General features: G+C 39.1%; 1 protein-coding gene across 6 annotated transcripts in view; it reads left to right on the top strand.

The window, feature by feature from the left end:
- Positions 1-13,406, top strand: part of LOC149794364 (uncharacterized) — a 78,481-nt gene extending 65,075 nt beyond the window's left edge. For 5 of the 6 annotated variants that reach the window (XM_089968532.1, XM_089968531.1, XM_089968534.1 and 2 more), the window contains one exon: positions 9,538-9,678. In XM_089968532.1, the coding sequence (XP_089824658.1) occupies positions 9,538-9,548 (11 nt within the window). In that variant the 3' untranslated portion in view covers positions 9,549-9,678. Of the gene's footprint in view, positions 1-9,537 lie in introns of all 6 variants that reach the window. The other variant, XM_089968535.1, reaches the window with a different exon arrangement.
- The last annotated feature ends 7,057 nt before the right edge of the window (positions 13,407-20,463 follow it).

Genomic DNA, 20,463 nt, shown 5'->3' with positions numbered 1-20,463 from the left:
ATAAGAAGAAAACGACTTTGAAAGACTTACATTTGTTACTATAATCTTTTAAGGAAGACATTGTTAAATTTCTGTGTGAGGCACATTATAAACATTGGGTGATAAGTTCATTCTGATTTTAAATTAAGCTTACATTCTAAACAAAGTCTAATTTTCTACCGCAAAATGGGAACAACAATCCTCTCTAGCTTTATTCCGGTTGCTCAAGATGAAAACTAGCTTTGAGAATTAGTATGAAGCACCACTCATCATTCTACTGTGCTGAAAACTTGGATAAAGTTGCAAAATAAGAAACAGTCACGTGAACACAAATTATTATCTTTGTCGCACAATATGAAATATTTTAATCTTTGCTAATATTTCATATATTGCAAGATAATCGTTAGTATCCACGGTGTTCCTAGCAGAAGTGAACACGCCTAAGGAATCCTAACCTCTTCAGGCCACAAAGTAGCAGTGCGATGGTTGTCATCTTATCTCAATATTAGAATATACGCTGTTAGTTGGATGCATACTGTCTCGGATGTAACAGAAATCTCGATCGGAGTGACACCGGTATTAATTCTAGGGTGTCTCTTTTTCATTGCGTAAAGTGCTTCAAACCGTCTTGAGTGTGGTGGTATGCATATAAATACATCACAATGTATTATCGATAAAGAGATTAGCATTTGCGAGGAAACACTAAAGATTTACAATGTGCTATGAAATGGATATATGACAATTCATTTACCTTAAATTTACAGAAAGCACGGTTAATGATTATCTGATCATCAAAAACAAGCCGCCACTTATAGAGATTTGTATATATAAGTAAATCATACAAATACTGAAACTCTTAAATGTGCCAAAGCTTTAGATTTCCTTACTAATAATAGGTTATTGTGGTCCTACTACTTTGAAATACTCTTGGAAAAGCGGGATTTAATGTCGAATGACCCGAGCGTGAACGGATATGATCACACCCTCCTAATCAGTTACATCATGTATCTGGAAGAGAACAACCGGTGCGACGGGCTTCTAATGGGCGTTGGTCAGTTTATATGGAGCAATCTCACACAAGTTGAGATAGGCAAACTTGTACACGAGTACTATAGCAAAAGCGCCATCACCTGGTTCTTAAAATTAGAATTGGAATAATCAGATCAGTGTTATTATGCATACAACAATTATCCGTTCTCACCGAAAATAATGTTGATGACCCGCACGAGGCTATCCACGTACCAATGCTGATTGTGAAGTAATCCCGGCGTACATTCACGGAATCCACCAAACTGGTTCCGAAGCTGAACAATTATTTCATGCAAAACCCCTGCTTCAATTGTGGATGCGTGTGCTGCTGGTTCACCGGGTGCTCCGGTTTCGTCGGTGTACGTGGATGTCACCGTACATCTAGACGATCACCGACCCGAGAAATCCTCCGTCAAACGAGTTTGAGAACGACTTCTTTAAACTCATGAATAATTCGCATTTAAGTTTTCAGGGCAAACTTGGCAGGCTGAGCGGATCGCGCATTCGATTCGCCTAAGAATATTTGACGTCGGACTCTGTGCCGTCCACAATAAAAATTAAAACTGAAGTTGACAAAGCCCACCTAATTTGGAGCGTCTTTACGTGACTTGTCTAAATTGTTAATGTACGAATTCTAGTATTATGACATGGTCAGTTTGTAATATCACGACCACACCAATATGTACATGGACATGGACTCGTTACCAATGCTTATTATTACATCTAAGGCTATTCGGACAAGGGTGCGCCGTCGTTCAGTGCGAGTTTGATACCAAGTAGGAAGCAAGAAAGTCGTGGATAAATTCAAAGATAAAGCCAATCAATGAATACGCGGAAGTACGACCCAAAATGTGCTCTACGATGTTTCGCAATGTTGTTTCCAGAGGATCAGGCAAAATAAATAAGAATGCCAAAGGAGTTTCCCAGGCTGTTGTCGAGAAAGGTGTCCGTGATATATCTATGTGATAAACTATGTTAACCGTGTATAATTTGCACTATATTTGTTTCCCTCGATATAGAATATATTATCCTTCTTGAGTTTACCAAACGTGACAGAAACGTTACATTCAGAACAGCCATGTGTATGCGATTCAAGTGTCACTGAAAAATGGAACAGTCTGTTTGAGGAAGGCACTCAATATATATATATATATATATATATATATATATATATATATATATATATATATATATATATATATATATATATATATATATATATATATAATAGTAATAATAATAACACTGGTCAACAGTGAAATCATTACTGACTTGAAAAGGCCCTAATCTGTAGTATTTTGGTGTGCCGAACACGAATATAACCGTGAAAAATTTGTATTGGCTCTCGTTTTGAAGATATTCATATACCTCATTTTCTATGTTTCACTGTGTAAATTTCTCCAGTAGGACTGCAGCAACATCCGGAATAATGATGTAACATTGCATAATACCATCATGCTCACATCATCCACAGTTGATTGCATCATTTTCTGATGCAATGCAATACTAATGCCATGCGGCTGCTGAAGTAAGTTGACGTCAGCAGTGTACTATACATGTGTAGGCCTATTATACTAATGCCAGGCGGCTGCTGAAGCTGACGTAAGCAGTGTACTATATAAAGCCCAATCAGATAGGTTCAGCATTTAAAATATTTTAGACGTTGTGCGAGACAGTTCAAGCTACTGTTACATAAAACTTATTATTTTATCCATTTACGTACAATAAAGAACAGTAATGCCTCGAAAGTGTGTTAATACCGCGGACAATTTTTGCTATATTTGTGGGGAAGTGACATTTGCCAACCAGAAGAAAAGTATCAATTCTCAAGTGAAGAAGGCATATCATCTTTACTTCGGATGCAAGGTTGGTGACCAAGACAAGCCTTGGGCTCCGCATATATGCTGTGCTACATGTACAACACAGCTTTCACAGTGGTTGAATTGCAAAAGGTCATCAATGCCGTTTGCAGTCCCAATGGTGTGGAGAGAGCCAAGCAACCACCTAAATGACTGTTACTTCTGCTTGGTTCCTCCTCTTTCCGGCGGAATAACGAAGCGAAAGAAGTCGAGAATAGTCTACCCAAACATTCCGTCTGCATTGAGACCAGTTCCACATGGTGAGGGACTTCCTATTCCAGAACCTCCAGCAGAATATTCTCTTGATTCATCTGACGAAGACAAAGGTGAGTCGACCTGTTCTTCTCCTGGTCCATCAGCATGCAGTGATCCAGATTTTCACTGTGGTGCATCATCAACCCCACACAGAATAACACAGGAAGAACTAAATGACCTGATTCGTGATTTGGACTTATCAAAGAACAAGGCAGAATTGCTAGGATCAAGACTCCAACAATGGAATCTTCTAGAAGAAGATGTCACAATTACTGCATATCGAAAGCGCCACCAGCAATTGGAGCCTTTCTTCAGAAAGGAAAGTAATCTGATATTCTGTTCCGATATTGAGGGCCTCATGAATGCTTTAAAAATCACTCATGACCCACAAGAATGGAGACTATTTGTGGACTCTTCGAAACTGAGTCTCAAGGCTGTGCTTTTGCACAATGGAAACATTCTTCCATCTATTCCAGTAGCGTATGCTGTCCACATGAAAGAGACATACGATAACTTAAGGCAGCTACTGAATTCCATTGAGTATAACAAGTACAGCTGGCACCTCTGTGGTGATTTGAAGGTAGTTGCCCTTTTAATGGGACTGCAGCAAGGATATACAAAATACATGTGTTTCTTATGCGAGTGGGATAGCCGAGCAAGGGAAATGCACTACATGAGGAAGGAATGGACTCACAGGCAGAATGTAGCCATTGGAGAGAAGAATATCCAACACCCAGCTCTGGTTGAGGCTCAGAAAATCTTGCTACCACCCCTTCACATCAAACTAGGTTTGATGAAGAACTTCGTGAAAGCCATTGACCGGACTTTGCCAGCATTCCGATACCTGCATGAAAAATTCCCTCGACTCAGCGAAGCAAAGATTAAAGAGGGAGTTTTTGTGGGTCCTCAGATTCGAGAGCTTTTCAAAGATGACCGGTTCAACAACTTGCTGGAAGGTGACGCGAAACAAGCATGGAATGCTTTTCGCCTAGTTTCTACAAACTTCCTCGGAAATGTTAGGGCAGAAAACTATAAGGAACTAGTAGAAGACATGTTGATGAAGTATAAGAAACTTGGCTGCAATATGTCTCTAAAGATTCACTTCCTTCATTCCCATTTGGATTTCTTTCCTAGCAACTGTGGTATTGTTAGTGATGAACACGGCGAACGTTTTCATCAAGATATCGCAACAATGGAACAAAGATACCAGGGAAAATGGTCCACTACAATGCTGGCTGACTACTGCTGGACACTCCTCAGAGATGCTCCCGAACAGCTGTACAAGAGACAGGCGAAGAAATCTAAGATGTAGTCAATGACTTGATTTTTTATAGGTAGGCTATTACAGTTGACCTTTTACTATTGGAATGCATTTCGTTATGTAAACATTAATTTCTTGCAGATTACAAAAAAACTAGAGCCAATTTTGCAATTTGACTGTCATATTCGTGTTCAGCACATAAAAATTGATAAGAATTGACTAATTTTATTTCAGTAACATGACTTTTGTAAAAATTTGTTGTCCAGTGTAATAGGTGCTTACTATTTTCGTTGCCAGTTCTGGTCAACAGCTTGTATGCCTCGTGACTTGTGACGCAAGTTTATTCCTATGGGTGATCAACTGTGAGCGTCTCGAGCGGGAAAATCCTTCTGGCTGGAATCCAGTATAGTTATTGTTCAGTCTGCAGTTATAATGGCTGACTCATTAAGTTTAAGTTTTTGTTAATAACATAGTCCGATCTAGATCTTTGATTTGCATTCCATTAATTCTCGAAGAATTATCGAGGAATTTTTTGGGGATTAAAATCTTCAGCAGCCTAACGCTCATCTGAAAGCGAATCGAAGTTTTCTTGGTGAATGCGCTATTTAGTGATTATGGATTTGGTTTCTTATGGATAGGAGGAGCATAGCGTATGTTTTTGCAAGCGCTATTAAGTTTAAATATTAATTCTTTTCAGATATATATGTCTAATGGTTTAGCGTGTCATGTCGCATCGAGACATTCCAGGTTCGAATCACGTTCGCGGTTTTAATATTTTAATATTTTTTCTTTACATTCTAGAATATGTCGAGCTCAGGATAGGATGCCCAGGCAACTGAAAGTCAAATCTGACTATATACTGTATGCGTTAATTACAGTATCTTTTAGGCTCTCATAATTCTTTGACATGAAGTCCTTTAAAAAATCTCCTCTGAATAGTCTAGGATGTCGTTTGGTACCCTAGTGGCTCGTTTGTGGCTGCTTAAACGCCTCCGTAATTAACATTGACAAGACACGTATATTGGCTGTACTAAATACCTGAACCAACGAAGTAATGATAGCGGATGTCTTTGAAGCTTTGCGCTATACTGTCATGCGCGTTTGCAAGATTGATCCCTTGTGCAGCTTCTCGTCGCCAGGAAATGTCTGGGCTGCATTGTTCTCGTAAATCTGCATAGAGTTGGAGTTACTGACATTGCTCGAGCGATGTTGAGATTGACTCTGCCGAGCTCACAAATTTCACAAGGTGACTTCACCCCTTCAATAACCGCACAGACAGTTATTATCAAGGTCAGCTACACGTCTAAGCTTGTAATATGGAGACTTCTTTCCAATGAGTGAAATTTTTCCACCGAGAACATTCTTGGCCTCCTTTGATGGCTCACCTGGCTATTTTTTCTCCGTTGACTGGTCATGCGATCTCGTTTGAATCATGGATGAAGTCCATGTCGGCGCGTTGATGTGATGGATATCGTTAGATGCCGGAAATATGTTGCATCGACTGACTCGGTTTACATATTCTTCTCCGGGCTCTTATCTTTCACTGGAATCCACTTGCATATGCATCACTGTTCTAGTACCGGAGTAATTGTATCCCTTGATATGTGTTTCACCAGGATATTCACTCTACAGTGTCGCAGCAGTGATAACACTGTCAAAACATTATTTCCCGCTGAACCGGAAAGTTAGACGTTTTCGCCGACAGCTATTGAACAAAAACGTCTTTGCTCCACATTTGGCGCAAGTTCCAACAATTGAGGTTCTGTCACTGCATGTATGGTTCTGTTATTACGTGTTCGAATCTTTGTCAGAATCGCGGTATTCTTCATGCGCGGAAATGCACACCGGATGAAGGCATGATAAATCGTTTCAAGAGATGACATTTAAATGACATCGTCAGGAATGGTAAATCAGCCGAAAATTTCTCCGTTATTGAATTCTTGGTTAGGAAAAGTCTCAGCTGCCCAAGTATTGTTCCATGCTTCCAAGCTAGATTCGTGCGTTAATTATTGTTCCAGTCGGAGATAAAAAAACTCACCTGGTTCTAATATGATCATGACGTTTCACGTGGAATCGGATGTACGTGATTGCGCCATCCGCGGACGGTCATAAGTGTTATGACGTACTCAGTTATTTCACGTAGGCTCTTGCGTCGTCGGGCTTCTTTCCAGGTTTTTTTAAACAATTGAAGAAGCTTTCACCATTGACGACTTCGATTCAGTTTGTGCATACTCTTGTTGTGCACGATGATGTTATGCTTGACCGGCTTGACCCTCTAGGGGCTGACACACAAACTTATACGTGATCTGTGACATAACGGTAGACAAACATGCCCGAAGTGATCCGGGACAACTGTAACATGTTGGTAATATTTTGAGTAATCGACTGAAACGTCCTCGCAAACACTTATTGGATTTGGTGTGCTATCAACATTTCGTGCGATGCGTTTTGGCATATGTTTGCGCCGGTCAACCTTACAGAAAGGTGTTATACGATACCGACGACGTATACAGTTTCACACTGGCACATCTCAAAGACGTATTCGATTTCATGTTGGAAATTCACTCTCATATGTTGACAGATTGAAGCGTCAGAGATTTTCAGCATTATTCGTTTACAGCCTTAGACCCTGATCAACATTCAAGAATATCATTACAAGTGCACGTTACTTCTAGATACTTACTCCCGTCTGAGGTTTTCCTGGAAATTGATGAAAAACGTGTACAGGCCGAGCATACTAATTACCCTGATGCAGGCAAGGTTATATTTGTCAACAAAGGAATAGTGTCGTTATTCATCATCGCAAGCTATCTCATCGACAGAAAAGGGAATCGAATCAATTCTTCACAAAGTCGTCGATTTTGGTACTTGCCAGATACAGCAACAATTATGCGAATCCTCCTCCCCCACCGATTTAGCTGTATAAGATTTAACATTTTATCATTCCAATTACAGCCTAGGATTTGCTCAGCGTCGAGCACAACTTAGTTGATTCACATTTTGTTTTCTTGTGCGATTCCACCTAGTCACATATTTCGGGTTTTGTAGGCATGTCTGCAAGGCTATATATGGTACCATACACAGTCATATTAACCAGAAAGGACAACTCCGACAACGGTAGGATTTGAAGCCGTGGGGTTTTGCAACTGACAAACTTGTGTTATAGAAATTATTGTTGTACATGCCTGTGATAGATTCATTTCTGATTACAGAATCACGTTTGTGGTCGTTCATGGGGTCTGAAGGCATATCATTGCTATTGTTTCTCGCGCTCATCACAGACTCGACAGAAGAACACGTTTAGCAGTTTTCATGGTAAACAAGGTATCAGCTCACCACGACACGTGCTTGTGCTATTCCAGATTACGGCTCAGGTGAACGTAGGGCAAGAGCATAATGTCATGATATTTGAACACGTAGGTGTGTCTGAATTTTCATAACAGATCATCAAGAACCTTTGGATGAAATGTTCCTTGACTTCAAAACCGATCCTGTTGCACGTGCATATCACAAGCTGTGGTCGTACTTGCGTCGGGACCAAAACGTCGATACGGTTCTGTAACTTTGCCAGAAAGACTTCAATATGTTGTACCCGATTTATTACTTTTCTCTTTAGTGTCTCGACTTGTACGAGCAGTTTGTGGTTGACGTGTACTTCATCGCGCATGTAACTAATACTATTGGCAGCGGTTCCAGATGCATTGCTGTGATTCTCTTGGTCCGGAGTTCTGAAGGGTGCGTGAAAATGGAGTTAACAGACCTTCGTATACGCTCAAATATAATCTCGCCGAGGGCCAAATAGAAACCGACAGTTGGGACCACCCTGATATATCAATACCTACTTGAGGACAACTGGGAATCATAGTATTAACACGCAAACCGCAAGATCCCTGACTATACAGTTGGACCGGAAAGCATCCATCGATTGTTTCTACACCATCAAATCTACAACGATAAAATACCTCGTTAATTATATTGAACCATACTTGGCTCAACCGGTTAAAGAAAATCCCAGACTGACATTCACCAAAGACGCACTTGTCCGTCTGACAGTTCGATTACAGAAGCGAGCGATCGTTTACGACACCACATAGGAGTTTAATGAATGCAGCTCTAGGCAAACCTAATAGCGTGCAAAAAGTCGCCGGAGATGTAAATAATCTTGAGGATAATAATTTTTATTATTGCATGAAAGTTGTAACATGTCAGATAAATACTTGTTTGGAAGTGTATATGTGTTTTCGCCCGGCTGTGAAGCGTCTGGTCAAGGTCTGCTAGTCTAGCGGTGACATTAAAAATAGAAGAACAGTGATGGACCCTCAAGACTTTTTACGAGAAAAATAATGACGCAGAACAATAGCTGCAAGATGAAATCACCAACATATGTCGCACTCGCTAAATACCAGCGCGCGCGTGTTGTTGCAGATACTATATGCGGCATCGTCGCCGGACCACTCTTGGTCTTGGTGTTGTTGCAATTGCCACCACGGCAACTATCATAGGTGCAAAGTTGGATTTGCCGTCGGAGCTATATCGGTTGCAGCAGTAGTCTTATTCGGCGCTGGTTAAATAATTTAATTACGAAGATCAAACAGTTACCACGGTCGAGTTCAAGTTCTGTGTTGGCGAAAATGGAAACTTTTAGGTGACTGCGAACAAATACAAAACCACGTAGAAGATGCAAAAGAGGAAATCAATCTGCATGCGGTAAAAATTGAGAAAACGGTCGCCGATGCCTTCAACGAACTATACCTGGGGAAGAGGAGGAGGGGATGTGTTCTTGCGCGGGACATACAAGGGTGACCACCCATTGGAATACACTCGTGCTTCAACCGCGAGCGATGAGAGGGTAAAGTCATGGGGTATAGAAGGTGTCGACTCAGATCGGTAACAAAAATCTAAAACGCGTATTAGTACACTACTACGTGACACCATCCTGGGCTCAAGTATCTATCTTTATTTCTCATTTTAGTGACAAAAGACTTGTTGTAATTTTTTGAGAAGTTTTTAAAGACTTTAGGTTTATATAGAATCTTACACAACCAGCACGTATTTTATTGAAAATAGGTCACATATTGAATATTGATTATTTATGAGGAAATGGAAGATTCCGCAACAGTGTTTCTCGTCTGTTTATTTTATGTTTATTTGCAGGCACAAGATAAACACAGCCCACTTCATGTCCTACGCATTATTCCCATTCTGAGATCTTGGGCAAGATTCCAGTCTAGACTCTTATGCCGATCATGTGTAGCTAAATCATTAACACCATTTTCTCAAGAGCAGAAGAATATTAACAACGTTTGAATAGCAATCATTTTTACAATAGCTGAATAAGGACTGAACAGTTCTAAGTTTGTCATAAATGTGTCACTATTGTGGAAACCGTAACCGTCTTGATCATGTAATTTTTATTTACTGTCTTTTTCTTGAGTATTTTTAAGGATTTGATTGAATCACACTAAGACCAATGTCTGTTCATGCATTGCAATCTATACTGTGTATAGTCATATCAGATGCAAACTTATGTTACCTGCAGAACTTATTTTCACTGTTATTCTTTCGTGATTGGGACAAAAACCGAAATGTAGGGAATACACGATGGTTCCCAAACTCAAAACATTTAATCACTTTTTAAAGACAGGAGCACAGTCAAATACATGTTCTTCGTAGAAAATGAAAATTGGCATACATATGTTTAAAGTAATGCAAGCATCGTCTTGATTGTGTCGTTATGATGACTTGTAGTGGAGACATATTGGAAATGCTTATCACCATGCTGAATAGTCAGAAGTTGCTCGAAACATACTGACCATATAGACGAAGTAAATCTTTGGTGTCCGATTGGTATGGATATTGCCATATTTATTTTAGCTCTGACATAAATAGTCACAACTTACATGAAAATTTAGAAAAGAAATTATCTTTAAGCAGTTAATAAATTGGTTTTGATATCAGTAGAAATTTGAGGTTCAAACGGGATTTGTATGCTACGCAAGTTGTCAAATTACTGTTCAGCAGTAGTGTAAAACTCGCCTTACCCGAAAAATATCCCAGTCCCCCACATTAATGGAAAACAATAAAGAGTCATAAACAAGCATAACCGTGACTGGAATAATTACGCGAGTATTTTAAAATCTTCGTGGTTTTACCCTGAACCATTTTGCCTAGCCACATCTTAGCTCACTTCATATTTTGACATATATAACTAGCCGAAACACAATTATGAACGAGTAGCCCCTTCAGAATGAAAAAGTAACTGCCCGTAACCAGCAACATCAATTGGTCATTGAGAAAGTTCTTTATGTAATACGCTATGGATTTAATATAGGAACCTCTATGATATTCACGTCTCTTGTCTTTAAAGAAAAATGTATATGTGAACGGACTAAACGAGAGAAACTTAAATTTATTGTGTCGTTAGTCTCCCGAGGCATCAGTGATCATTCCCAACTTTGTCCCAAGTTAATGTAACGATCAATCTGATTTAATAATATTCTGTTAGCTGCATCTGATCAGGTATGTGCCAAGAGTCGACGTATAATTCAGTAGATCGACAACCCTGGTCCAGCAAAGATCTATAGACATACGTCAAGTGTTTAAAAAAAACATCGCACACACACACACACACACACACACACACACACACATGAGTTTGAAAACTGCATATAAATCCAGATCATATTTATCTCTATGCTTAATTGTTTGTTTTGCTGGATGATAATATGGAAATGATTCAGTTTGTTGGTACACCTTACAAAAATATATTATCATTAAATTGGATATAGTATTAGTAGTGGGTAGATTCCGTTATGCGATGATATATAAATATGTCAGGAAAAGGAAATTTTGTTAATATTTAGATTGCTGATTACGACATTTTACTCTACATGTAAACGAAGAATAACTAAACACACAGAGTTATTAATCCATTTCCAGGTAAATTTACAAAACGTGGGGATATAAATGTAAAGGCGGTCATGATCCTCCATTGAGTTTTTTTTTTACAATGAACCTCCATTGAGCTTTTTTTACATTGAACATTGTTAACAATGCATCGTATATATAGCTTTTGAACCCTAAGGAGTGAATGTGCCGCTTGTTCAAATACATTTTAGCGTTGCATTTAAACAATGACTACCGAACAGCATAACTTTGATATTCGAGTATATGACGGAAAATTTATCAATTAAACGTGATTTTCCTTTCATCACATGTTAGAAAATGCATACACACATTATATTAAAATGAAAGCAACATTAATAGCTGATTGAACTGACTATAAACTGTGTGAGAATCATTATGTTGTTAAATCTGAAGATTCGGCTTTCGAGCAGAATATATAGGCACTTTCAAATTTCAGATTCTATAAAAATCCCATCCTTCAGTTTTTCATGCAATGTTGTGCTTTTAAAAGAAGACACAAAACACATATAATTACAAAAATAAAGTAAATAAAAGACAATTCTTTAGTTATGGGACAACGTTATGCGAATGGTAGGTTTCGTTATTAAAGCTCTGTCAAATTGTTATGACATCTTTGTCTATAGTTTAGCATAAATGCAAATGTTTTGCATGAGGCAAACGTATTACTTATTGTGTTCTATAGGCACTTGCTACTGCCTGTCTGCTATTTGTAAGTAATATTCAGATACAACACCAATGCCTGCAACCGTTGTTGCGCAATTTTTAGCTCATTTATAGTATAACATAATGTTATAAATTAGTGCCAAAACATGTACATATGTTAATTTTGAGTGATTATGCACACTTTTGTACATTTTCTATCATAAGGTTTTTTCCTTCATTTGGACGAGTAGCACATAAGAATCTTAAAATAGTTAACATATTTTTTCTTTCTTGTATATTCTCAAGGTATTTTGTTGTTTTAGTGCGAGTTTCTTTTTATACTATAACAATTGAATGATAAAACTTTACATTAATCATGGAACACATTGTGCTTCAATCCTCTATATTCATTTAAAAATTTGTTTAAACCCCCTTTTAAAGAATTCTTTCAGTATTTTGTTACTCCTTCATTCATTCTGTATTTATAATAGCTTCTTAATTTCAGTTTACTTCGACAATCGACTTTAAGTAGATATGTAATTTTTCAAAGTTCTGAATTGATTTTCAAATCTGAATTTATTTAATACAACGATTCAGACACCAACTAATGTCAGTTATCCATTCGTGGAAGTTTCAGCTGACGTTTTATGCCCCTACAGGTTTAGGCATAGTGGTTTTCTTGTATTTCATTCCGTCTGGATGTTTTCGGTTTAAGTAATTTGTTAAGGCAATACGGTGAAGTATTCTTATTCCATGACTACATTTTCAGTCGTATAATTGTGCCAATCTTCATAAAAGTGTAAGATAAAACAAAGCATTCATCTCAGCTGTGTATCTTTAGTTCTTGTTTGGGCAAAATATATATTTCACAAATCTTCTCTGCATGCAATAATTAGAGAATGGAATATAGTTCATGTTTAAAAATTATATATAGTAATTTTAAAAATTTGTATCATTGATGTCTGACCAAATAAGTGGTTGCTTTGAAAAAGTAATTTATGCAAATGCATCAAAGCAGAGTCTTCTGTTTTGTGTCAATCTTACATTAATCGAACTGTTAAATATTAATCGCAGTTAGAAACACCATATTTACAAGTTGAGAAGTGGCACCAATCGATTTACTTTGAATGTACACAATATATTTAATTATCAGGAACGGAAGTAGCAATATAATTGTTCCTAATATACATCAAAGTTTACTTAAGCATGCGCGAAACATGCATGCCTTTTACATGCTTTAATACGCAGCTTGCTTGTAAACATCTTACGGAAAGGTTGACAGTTTTCTCCAGAAAAATGTTCTAAAAAGGCTTGTTCAGGTCATTAATGCATTAATGTGCTATTATATTCTAGCTGTGGCGGTATGAGGCCTTTTTAAATGTTGCAATTTCATATTAAGTGTAATTATTTGGCTTACATGATTTATCACATGTACTTAATTTGATACTGCATATTCCCGCTAATTTTTATATATATATATATATATATATATATATATATATATATATATATATATATATATATAAATATATATATATATATATATATATATATATATATATATATATATATATATATAGTAACACAAATCGTTACATATAATGTATGTTTAAATTAAATAAGTCTCATAAGTGGAAAATAAACTTCTCAAAGCAGATATTTTATATGATTACAAATAAACCATTGTATCTAAGAATTGTTCTGTAATGCGTGAATGATAATCGCATCATTAACACTGTTTACAGTTTAAAAACTCTAGTAGAACGTATGTGTTGGACTTTCTGACAAAGAGTTACTTCCGCATCGCTTTTGGATGAGCTCTATGTATACATTACACACATGATTATTTTGTCATATTATCTACCATTTCATCCAGCAATTAGTTCCAATCAGACCAATTGTCAGGATGATACAAACGCATAGCGTTGAACTTGGGTTGTGCTATCGCTAGGATGACGAAAATGCAAACCCATAATACACTAAACTGTCAAAGGAAGATACTACTGTTAGTAGGGTTGTGCATGCATGAGTGTGTGTACGTGTCTGAGTGAAATTTTAGAACAGATTATATTAGTATTATTCTGTATCATGTCTTGTAATAGCAGATTACGGTACAGCTATAACACTGGGTTACGTATGTGGCAGATATTTTATAATCTTTCTATTCATGTCCGAAAGCTTGTTTTCGAAGTGAAGACAGGTAGTGTGACATTTTCAGTTTGTTTATATATTTGTTGACTGCGTTATAAATTACGAGGTGGGTGGTAAGGGTGGTTAGTTAACCCGTTATCTATCTATCTATCCATCCATTCATCCATCTATCTATCTGTCTATCTATCTATCTATCTCTATCTATCGAGATAGAGAGAGAGAGAGAGACTCGAGAGAGAGAGAGAGAAAAAGAGAGATATTCTGCATTATGCAGATCTTACATTTTAGATGTTTTATTTGAAAGATCAAAACTTAAGATTTAACGATTGCGTGTGTGTATGTGTTTGTGTTTTTGAGAGATCGATTTTGATTTCTAACGTAGCTTTAACAAGTTTCCAGTCATATTGCTACAATATCTGCACTGTGGCAATTAAAGTGATGTTTAGCAATGGGGCATAATGCCGCAGACATGTAGTATCATGTCCCCCTCAGTCACATTATCCTGACACCAGGCCGACCAATCCTAACACTAAACTCTTAATGCTGTGCGCCAAGCGAGGCAGTTGCTATTAATATTTTAAAAGTCCATGGCATGACTCGACCGTAGTTCGAACCCGCGACCTGCCGCATAGGAGGCGGACGTTCTTAGGCCACCAAAGCGGTTTGAAGACTGGCTACGGCTCTTGGTGTATATAAAAAATTACCTACAATAAGGCATCAAAATGTAATCAAAAGGTTTTATTAAAGGCCCATTAATTTTATTAAACTAACGGAAACATGATATATCATTGAACCACAAACTAAGGAAGTAAACGTGGGCATAGAAGTTAGATGAGAGCGAATTTTGTATATTAATAATAAAATTAAGAAATAAACCACATATACTAAATGCGTATTTGTGTGATCGTGCCAGTGTCTACTATGGTACTCCATGCCGCTGTAGAACGCAGATTGGCAGCCCATACCAGCTCTCAATGATAGTTCTTGTCCTGTGCAGCTTGAACAAATTATAGTAGATTTTATTATTACAAGTTAGTGTCAATCGCATAAAGCTGGGCGTCACTTGTACCATGCTCAATAAGATTGAAATTTACAAGATATCCTCACTCAATATTCACAGAGTTGTTTTGAACAGCAACAACAACCAAAACAAAACAGTAGAGATCTACAGTGGACATGGCTGAAAACATGGAAATCCTACCAGAGAAGTTTCGCCTGTTCGCTTTAGTTGCCAATATAATAAATTCAAGAAGGACATTGCGAGTTCGGTGACGCCAAAAGCAACACTACATTTCTATAATCACAAAGAAGACTAGCAAGCTTTACCATATTATCTGAGTAGTGAAAGGGGATACCCTAGCGTCAATAGGAATTAGCATTAAAAAAACCCTTGGGACAATCCAGCGTCAATGGAAAATTAACATGGAGAAAAATCGTGGGACAATCTAGCGTCAAGGGGAATTTAACATGGGAATAAATCGTGGGACAATCTAGCGTCAAGGGGAATTGAACATGGGATTTTTTGTTTTAAAATTTTTTTTAAATTTAAATTTAAATTTAAATTTTAAAGAAAGGGGTAGGCAATTCAAAGGCTATCTCTTTTCGAGAAATATGGCTGGCCCTGAAAAGGGCCTTTGGGTTTATGTTAATGTATTCATTAACATAAAGGACACCGCATTGGTCTTCTTCTTGTCCTTAGGCTGCGTCTCACTGTTGGCCCGTAAACCAGCACTCTTTTCAGGCATCCTTGCCTCTCCACGTAAATCCTACGTATCCACAGGCTGGTGTTTGTCCTGTGGACAACGGTCCACTTGGATCGGACATACATGAGCAAGTCTGTCCGAAACATCAAGGAAGACACAAGGGTGGATGACTCAACTGTGGTCCACATCTTGAAGCGACGAGAACAGGTGAATCAATGCACTGAACTGCGCTTATTTATAGGTACAGGTAGGATTGAAACGGATTGAGTTCATTCACCAATCCGAACACGCGTTACGAAATTCAGTCAGCCCGCATCCAATCCGAAGAGAGCAGTCTGTGACGTCACGTAGTCTATATAGATTTGCTAGCGCTTGTGTGCAGTCAATCTATGCGACAGTGATTCAACATGACGGAAACTCAGAAAACGATCCATTGGGGTGCACCAACAGGGGAGACTGCCCAAGGGAACCCGGACTTACTTTCAGAAGAGGTGAATTGGGATTTTGTGGATTTTCTCTCCTCGCAAGAATTTGTTCCAGAACCTTCGTTACCTTCTTCATTACCGCAAGTGGAGAATTTTAGACAGAGACAGAAAGAAGAATTGGAGAAATTTATACAACGACAAAAGGAAGCGGAACAGGCTTTTCTCCTACAGCAACAGCAACAAGAAGAAGAGGTAAGAAAAAAACAACAGCAACAACAGCAAGAAGAAGTAGCAACAAAGAAACAAGAGGGTGAAAATCAAACGGTCACGGTACTGTTGGACATTTTAGCGGAGTTAAGAAGTCTGAAACAAATGTATCAGACTTCTTTATCACGACCGAAGAGAATACGACCTTCCCGAGCTAAACACGTCAACCCTGTGACTATGCCTACCGTACCACCCTTAGTGATTTCAACCCAATCATTATCATCATCATCAACATTACGCAGTCCAGAAGTAGGCCTTGGCCGTGGCAAAGGCATAAGGCAGTTAAAGTCGATTGCTTAAACTCACCCCTACACCATAAAGAGAAAAAAGGCCCTTTTCAGGGCCACCCACATTTCTCGAAAAGAAATACAATTTCAATTTGCCAATAACTCAAAAAAACCCCACCCATTTTACCCTTTTACTACTTGTCTGTGTATGAGTGCGTGAGTGTACGTTCTTATTTTAAAATCAAAACTAAAAGACTCTTACCTTATATCATTCATTTATTCTTTTATCCATTTTTTTACAATCCAATTCACAATTCACAACACAACACTTTAATTAAAAGTTCATTGACTTCTTCTTTCTCCTTGTTTAGTCTCTCTGTTTTTTGAATTTCTTCACCGTCTTTTCCTCATTTTCTTCCCTTCTTCTTTTCTTCTTCTCCTGTTTCTTTGCCTCTTGTAAATAGAATTGTCTTTTTTCTTCCTCTTCTTCCTCTGAAGAATCCCTCTCTTCTTCCGAAGAATCCCTCTCTTCTGAAGAATCCCTCTTTTCTTCTGACTCCTCTTGTTTCTTTTTTGGGCAATCTGGAGACCAATGTCCTTTTTCTTTGCAATAATAACAGGTATCTTGACTTTTGTCTTTTTTAGTCCCTGTTTTTGTTCTTTTTTGACGGTCTGGACACTCTGAAGACCAATGCCCTTTCTTCTGACAGATATAGCAAGTATCTTGACTTTTATCTCTAAAGGAAGGAGAGTAGTCCGTAGGCTGGTCTGAAGAGAATTTTCTAATGACCCCTCGCAAAGCTCTGACGAAACGTTCCATCTGGTTAGTCTCTTCCATCGTTGTGCTCGGCTTGAGAGTGAAATGAATAGTGAAAGGACAAGACACGCACCCTTTTATATACGCTGGTCTGCTATGACTATAAAGTAGCTCATGGTGTTTGAACTTGAGTCATTTGACATTTTGCTTTCAAGATGAAACGATCTAATTCATTCGAGAAGAAAGAAGAAGAAGAAAGTAAGAGGCAGAAACGTGATCTATCGCCTCGTACCAGGGCTGAAATCTTGGCACAAATTCATGCCAGTGATTTTGAAGAAGACATGAGTGAACCAGAATACGAACCCTCTAAACCAAGTTCACCACCCTTAGTCAACCCTGAAAAGTACTATTCCATTCGAGAGACGGAAAAGCGCTCCTCTAGAAAATTTAGAACCACGGCTTACAAATACACAGTGAAGTTTAAAGATTTCAAGGCTGAAGTGCCGTTAGAGAAAGCAGAAGTGTTCATCACTGAGGTGTGGGATTCTTTGCTCACTGCACTCAAGCAACAATGTCAACCCAAAGAAGACGATCGCTTGAAACTTTCCATACAACACGACGGTTTGAAATCCCCTGTTTGGATCGAGTTTAGCACCCCTGCAGAATTGACCGCTTCCAAAGTCATGGACAAAATTCAACACGTACAACAATCTAATGACCAGTTTGACATCACCGATGGTAAAGCCACACTGGACATGACCCACGTCTCTCCTCCTCAAGGGACAGGACGCAAAAAGATGTTATTGGTGGACGACCTTCGCAACACCAAAACAAGTCTCGTCCGAATTAACAACCCTCATGACCAGATGTGTTTAGCCCGTGCCATCGTGGTGGGACGAACCTATGCCAACAAGAACGACACGGTAGAATGGAAAAGAACCTGGAAAACTATTCAACAATCCGACCGAGCCAAACAACGAAAGGAAGCAGAACTCCTGTTACAACAAGCTGGCCTGTCCAAAGACACACCCTGTGGCATTCCTGAGATGCAAAAATTGCAAGATGCCCTAGCTCCACGATACACCTTGAAAGTGCACCCTCAAGAAATGCGCGGACCTCTGTTGTTTCGAGGCCAAGACTTTAAGGACGGAAAATACATTCATGTTTATCATCACGATAGCCATTTCGATACCATTACCAGTATCACTGGATTCCTAGGATACGGTTATTATTGTGAGAAATGTGATTATGGTTATAACAATCGAGAGCAACACAAGTACTGTGGATCGAAATGCCCAGGATGTTTGGCCTCTTCACCCTGTCTGATCGAAGAACCAGTGCCTTGTTCAACTTGTCTGCGCACGTTTGTCAGCCCTACCTGTTACCAACAACATCTGAAGACGCAAGATTCACAGAAGAAATGCGCTTGTCAACTCCTGAGATTGTGCTCTACGTGTGAACAAGTCATACGTACCAATAATACCAAGGCACACGCATGTTCAGGAAAGAAAAAATGTCACATTTGTCACCACATCGTGGACTTGGAACACGAATGTTACGTGCAAATATACCAACCCCCACCAGGGAAAGAGGACGGTCACAAGAAGAAAGGCAATTTCATCTTTTTCGATTTCGAATGCATGCAAGAGACTGGCATTCACATCCCTAATTTCTGCGTGGCTCATCGAGTCAAAGCCCTACGTTGGTTACATTACTTGTGCGACAAGGAAGACAAGTGGATTCAGCATGCCCGCAACGGAGGGGGTGAAAAGACCATCGGAACGTATTCGGTCGATGGCTGGGACTTAGAAAACCCCAAGATCGTGTACGAGTTTAACGGTTGCTTATTTCACGGATGTCCCGTTTGTTACCCTGACCGTGGCACTAAAAATCAGTTTTTGCAACGAACCATGGAAGACTTGTACCAGGATACTTGTCAGCGACGCCTAAAGTTAGAACAGCAAGGATACCAAGTGGTGGAAATGTGGGAACACGAGTACGATCACCGTATGAAAACCGATCCCGAGTTTAAAGTGGAAAGTTACCAGTTCATGGACCCGCTGAACCCAAGGGATAGTTTGTACGGAGGAAGGACCAATGCCACCTGTTTGCTGTACCAAGCCGACGAAGAGAAAGGAGAAGAAATCAAATACTTGGACGTGTGTTCGCTGTATCCCTACGTGTGCAAATATTGTCGCTTTCCTGTAGGGCACCCGCAATTGCTGACGGAACACATCGACCTGAAAACATTCGACAATACGAAGGCTTGATCAAGTGTAAAGTTTTGCCTCCCACGAACCTATACCATCCCGTCTTACCTCACCATTGTCAAGGCAAACTGATGTTTCCCTTGTGCCGTACTTGTGCCGAAACGTGCAACCAAGACCAGCCTTGTCATCACAGCCAGGAAGAACGGGCCTTGACGGGAACCTGGGTCAGCGTAGAATTGTTCAAAGCTCTGGACATGGGATACCAACTGTTAGAAGTGTACGAAATTTGCCACTTTCCCAAGACACAACAATACCGCAAGGGTGACCCTACTCAGAAAGGCATTTTCGCAGACTACGTGGATGCCTTTTTGAAACTGAAGCAAGAAGCCAGCGGCTATCCTTCCTGGTGTCACACTCCCGAAGACCAAATACAATTCAAAGAGAAATACTGGGCACAAGAAGGCATCACTTTAGACCACATCGAGAAAAACGAAGGCAGGCGATCGTTTGCCAAAGTGATGTTAAATTGCTTGTGGGGTAAAATGGCACAACGACTGTGTTTACCCAAGACGGAATATTTGACAGAACCTTCCCGCTACTTCCAGATGATTCACGACAAAACCAAATACATGAAACACGTGGACGTCGTTCGAGAGAATTTGATCTTGGTCAATTACGAAGAAGATTTGGACTTTGTACAAGACGACCCTTTTGGAAATGTCATCATTGCGGCTTACGTGACAGCCCATGCTCGCTTAAAATTGTACGAAG

The sequence above is a fragment of the Sinohyriopsis cumingii genome, chromosome 8 (assembly GCF_028554795.1).
Source record: "Sinohyriopsis cumingii isolate HCF-2022 chromosome 8, ASM2855479v2, whole genome shotgun sequence".
Taxonomy (NCBI): domain Eukaryota; kingdom Metazoa; phylum Mollusca; class Bivalvia; order Unionida; family Unionidae; genus Sinohyriopsis; species Sinohyriopsis cumingii.
The sequence above is the reverse complement of the archived record's forward strand: the minus strand, read 5'-3'. Positions and strand labels throughout refer to the sequence as shown.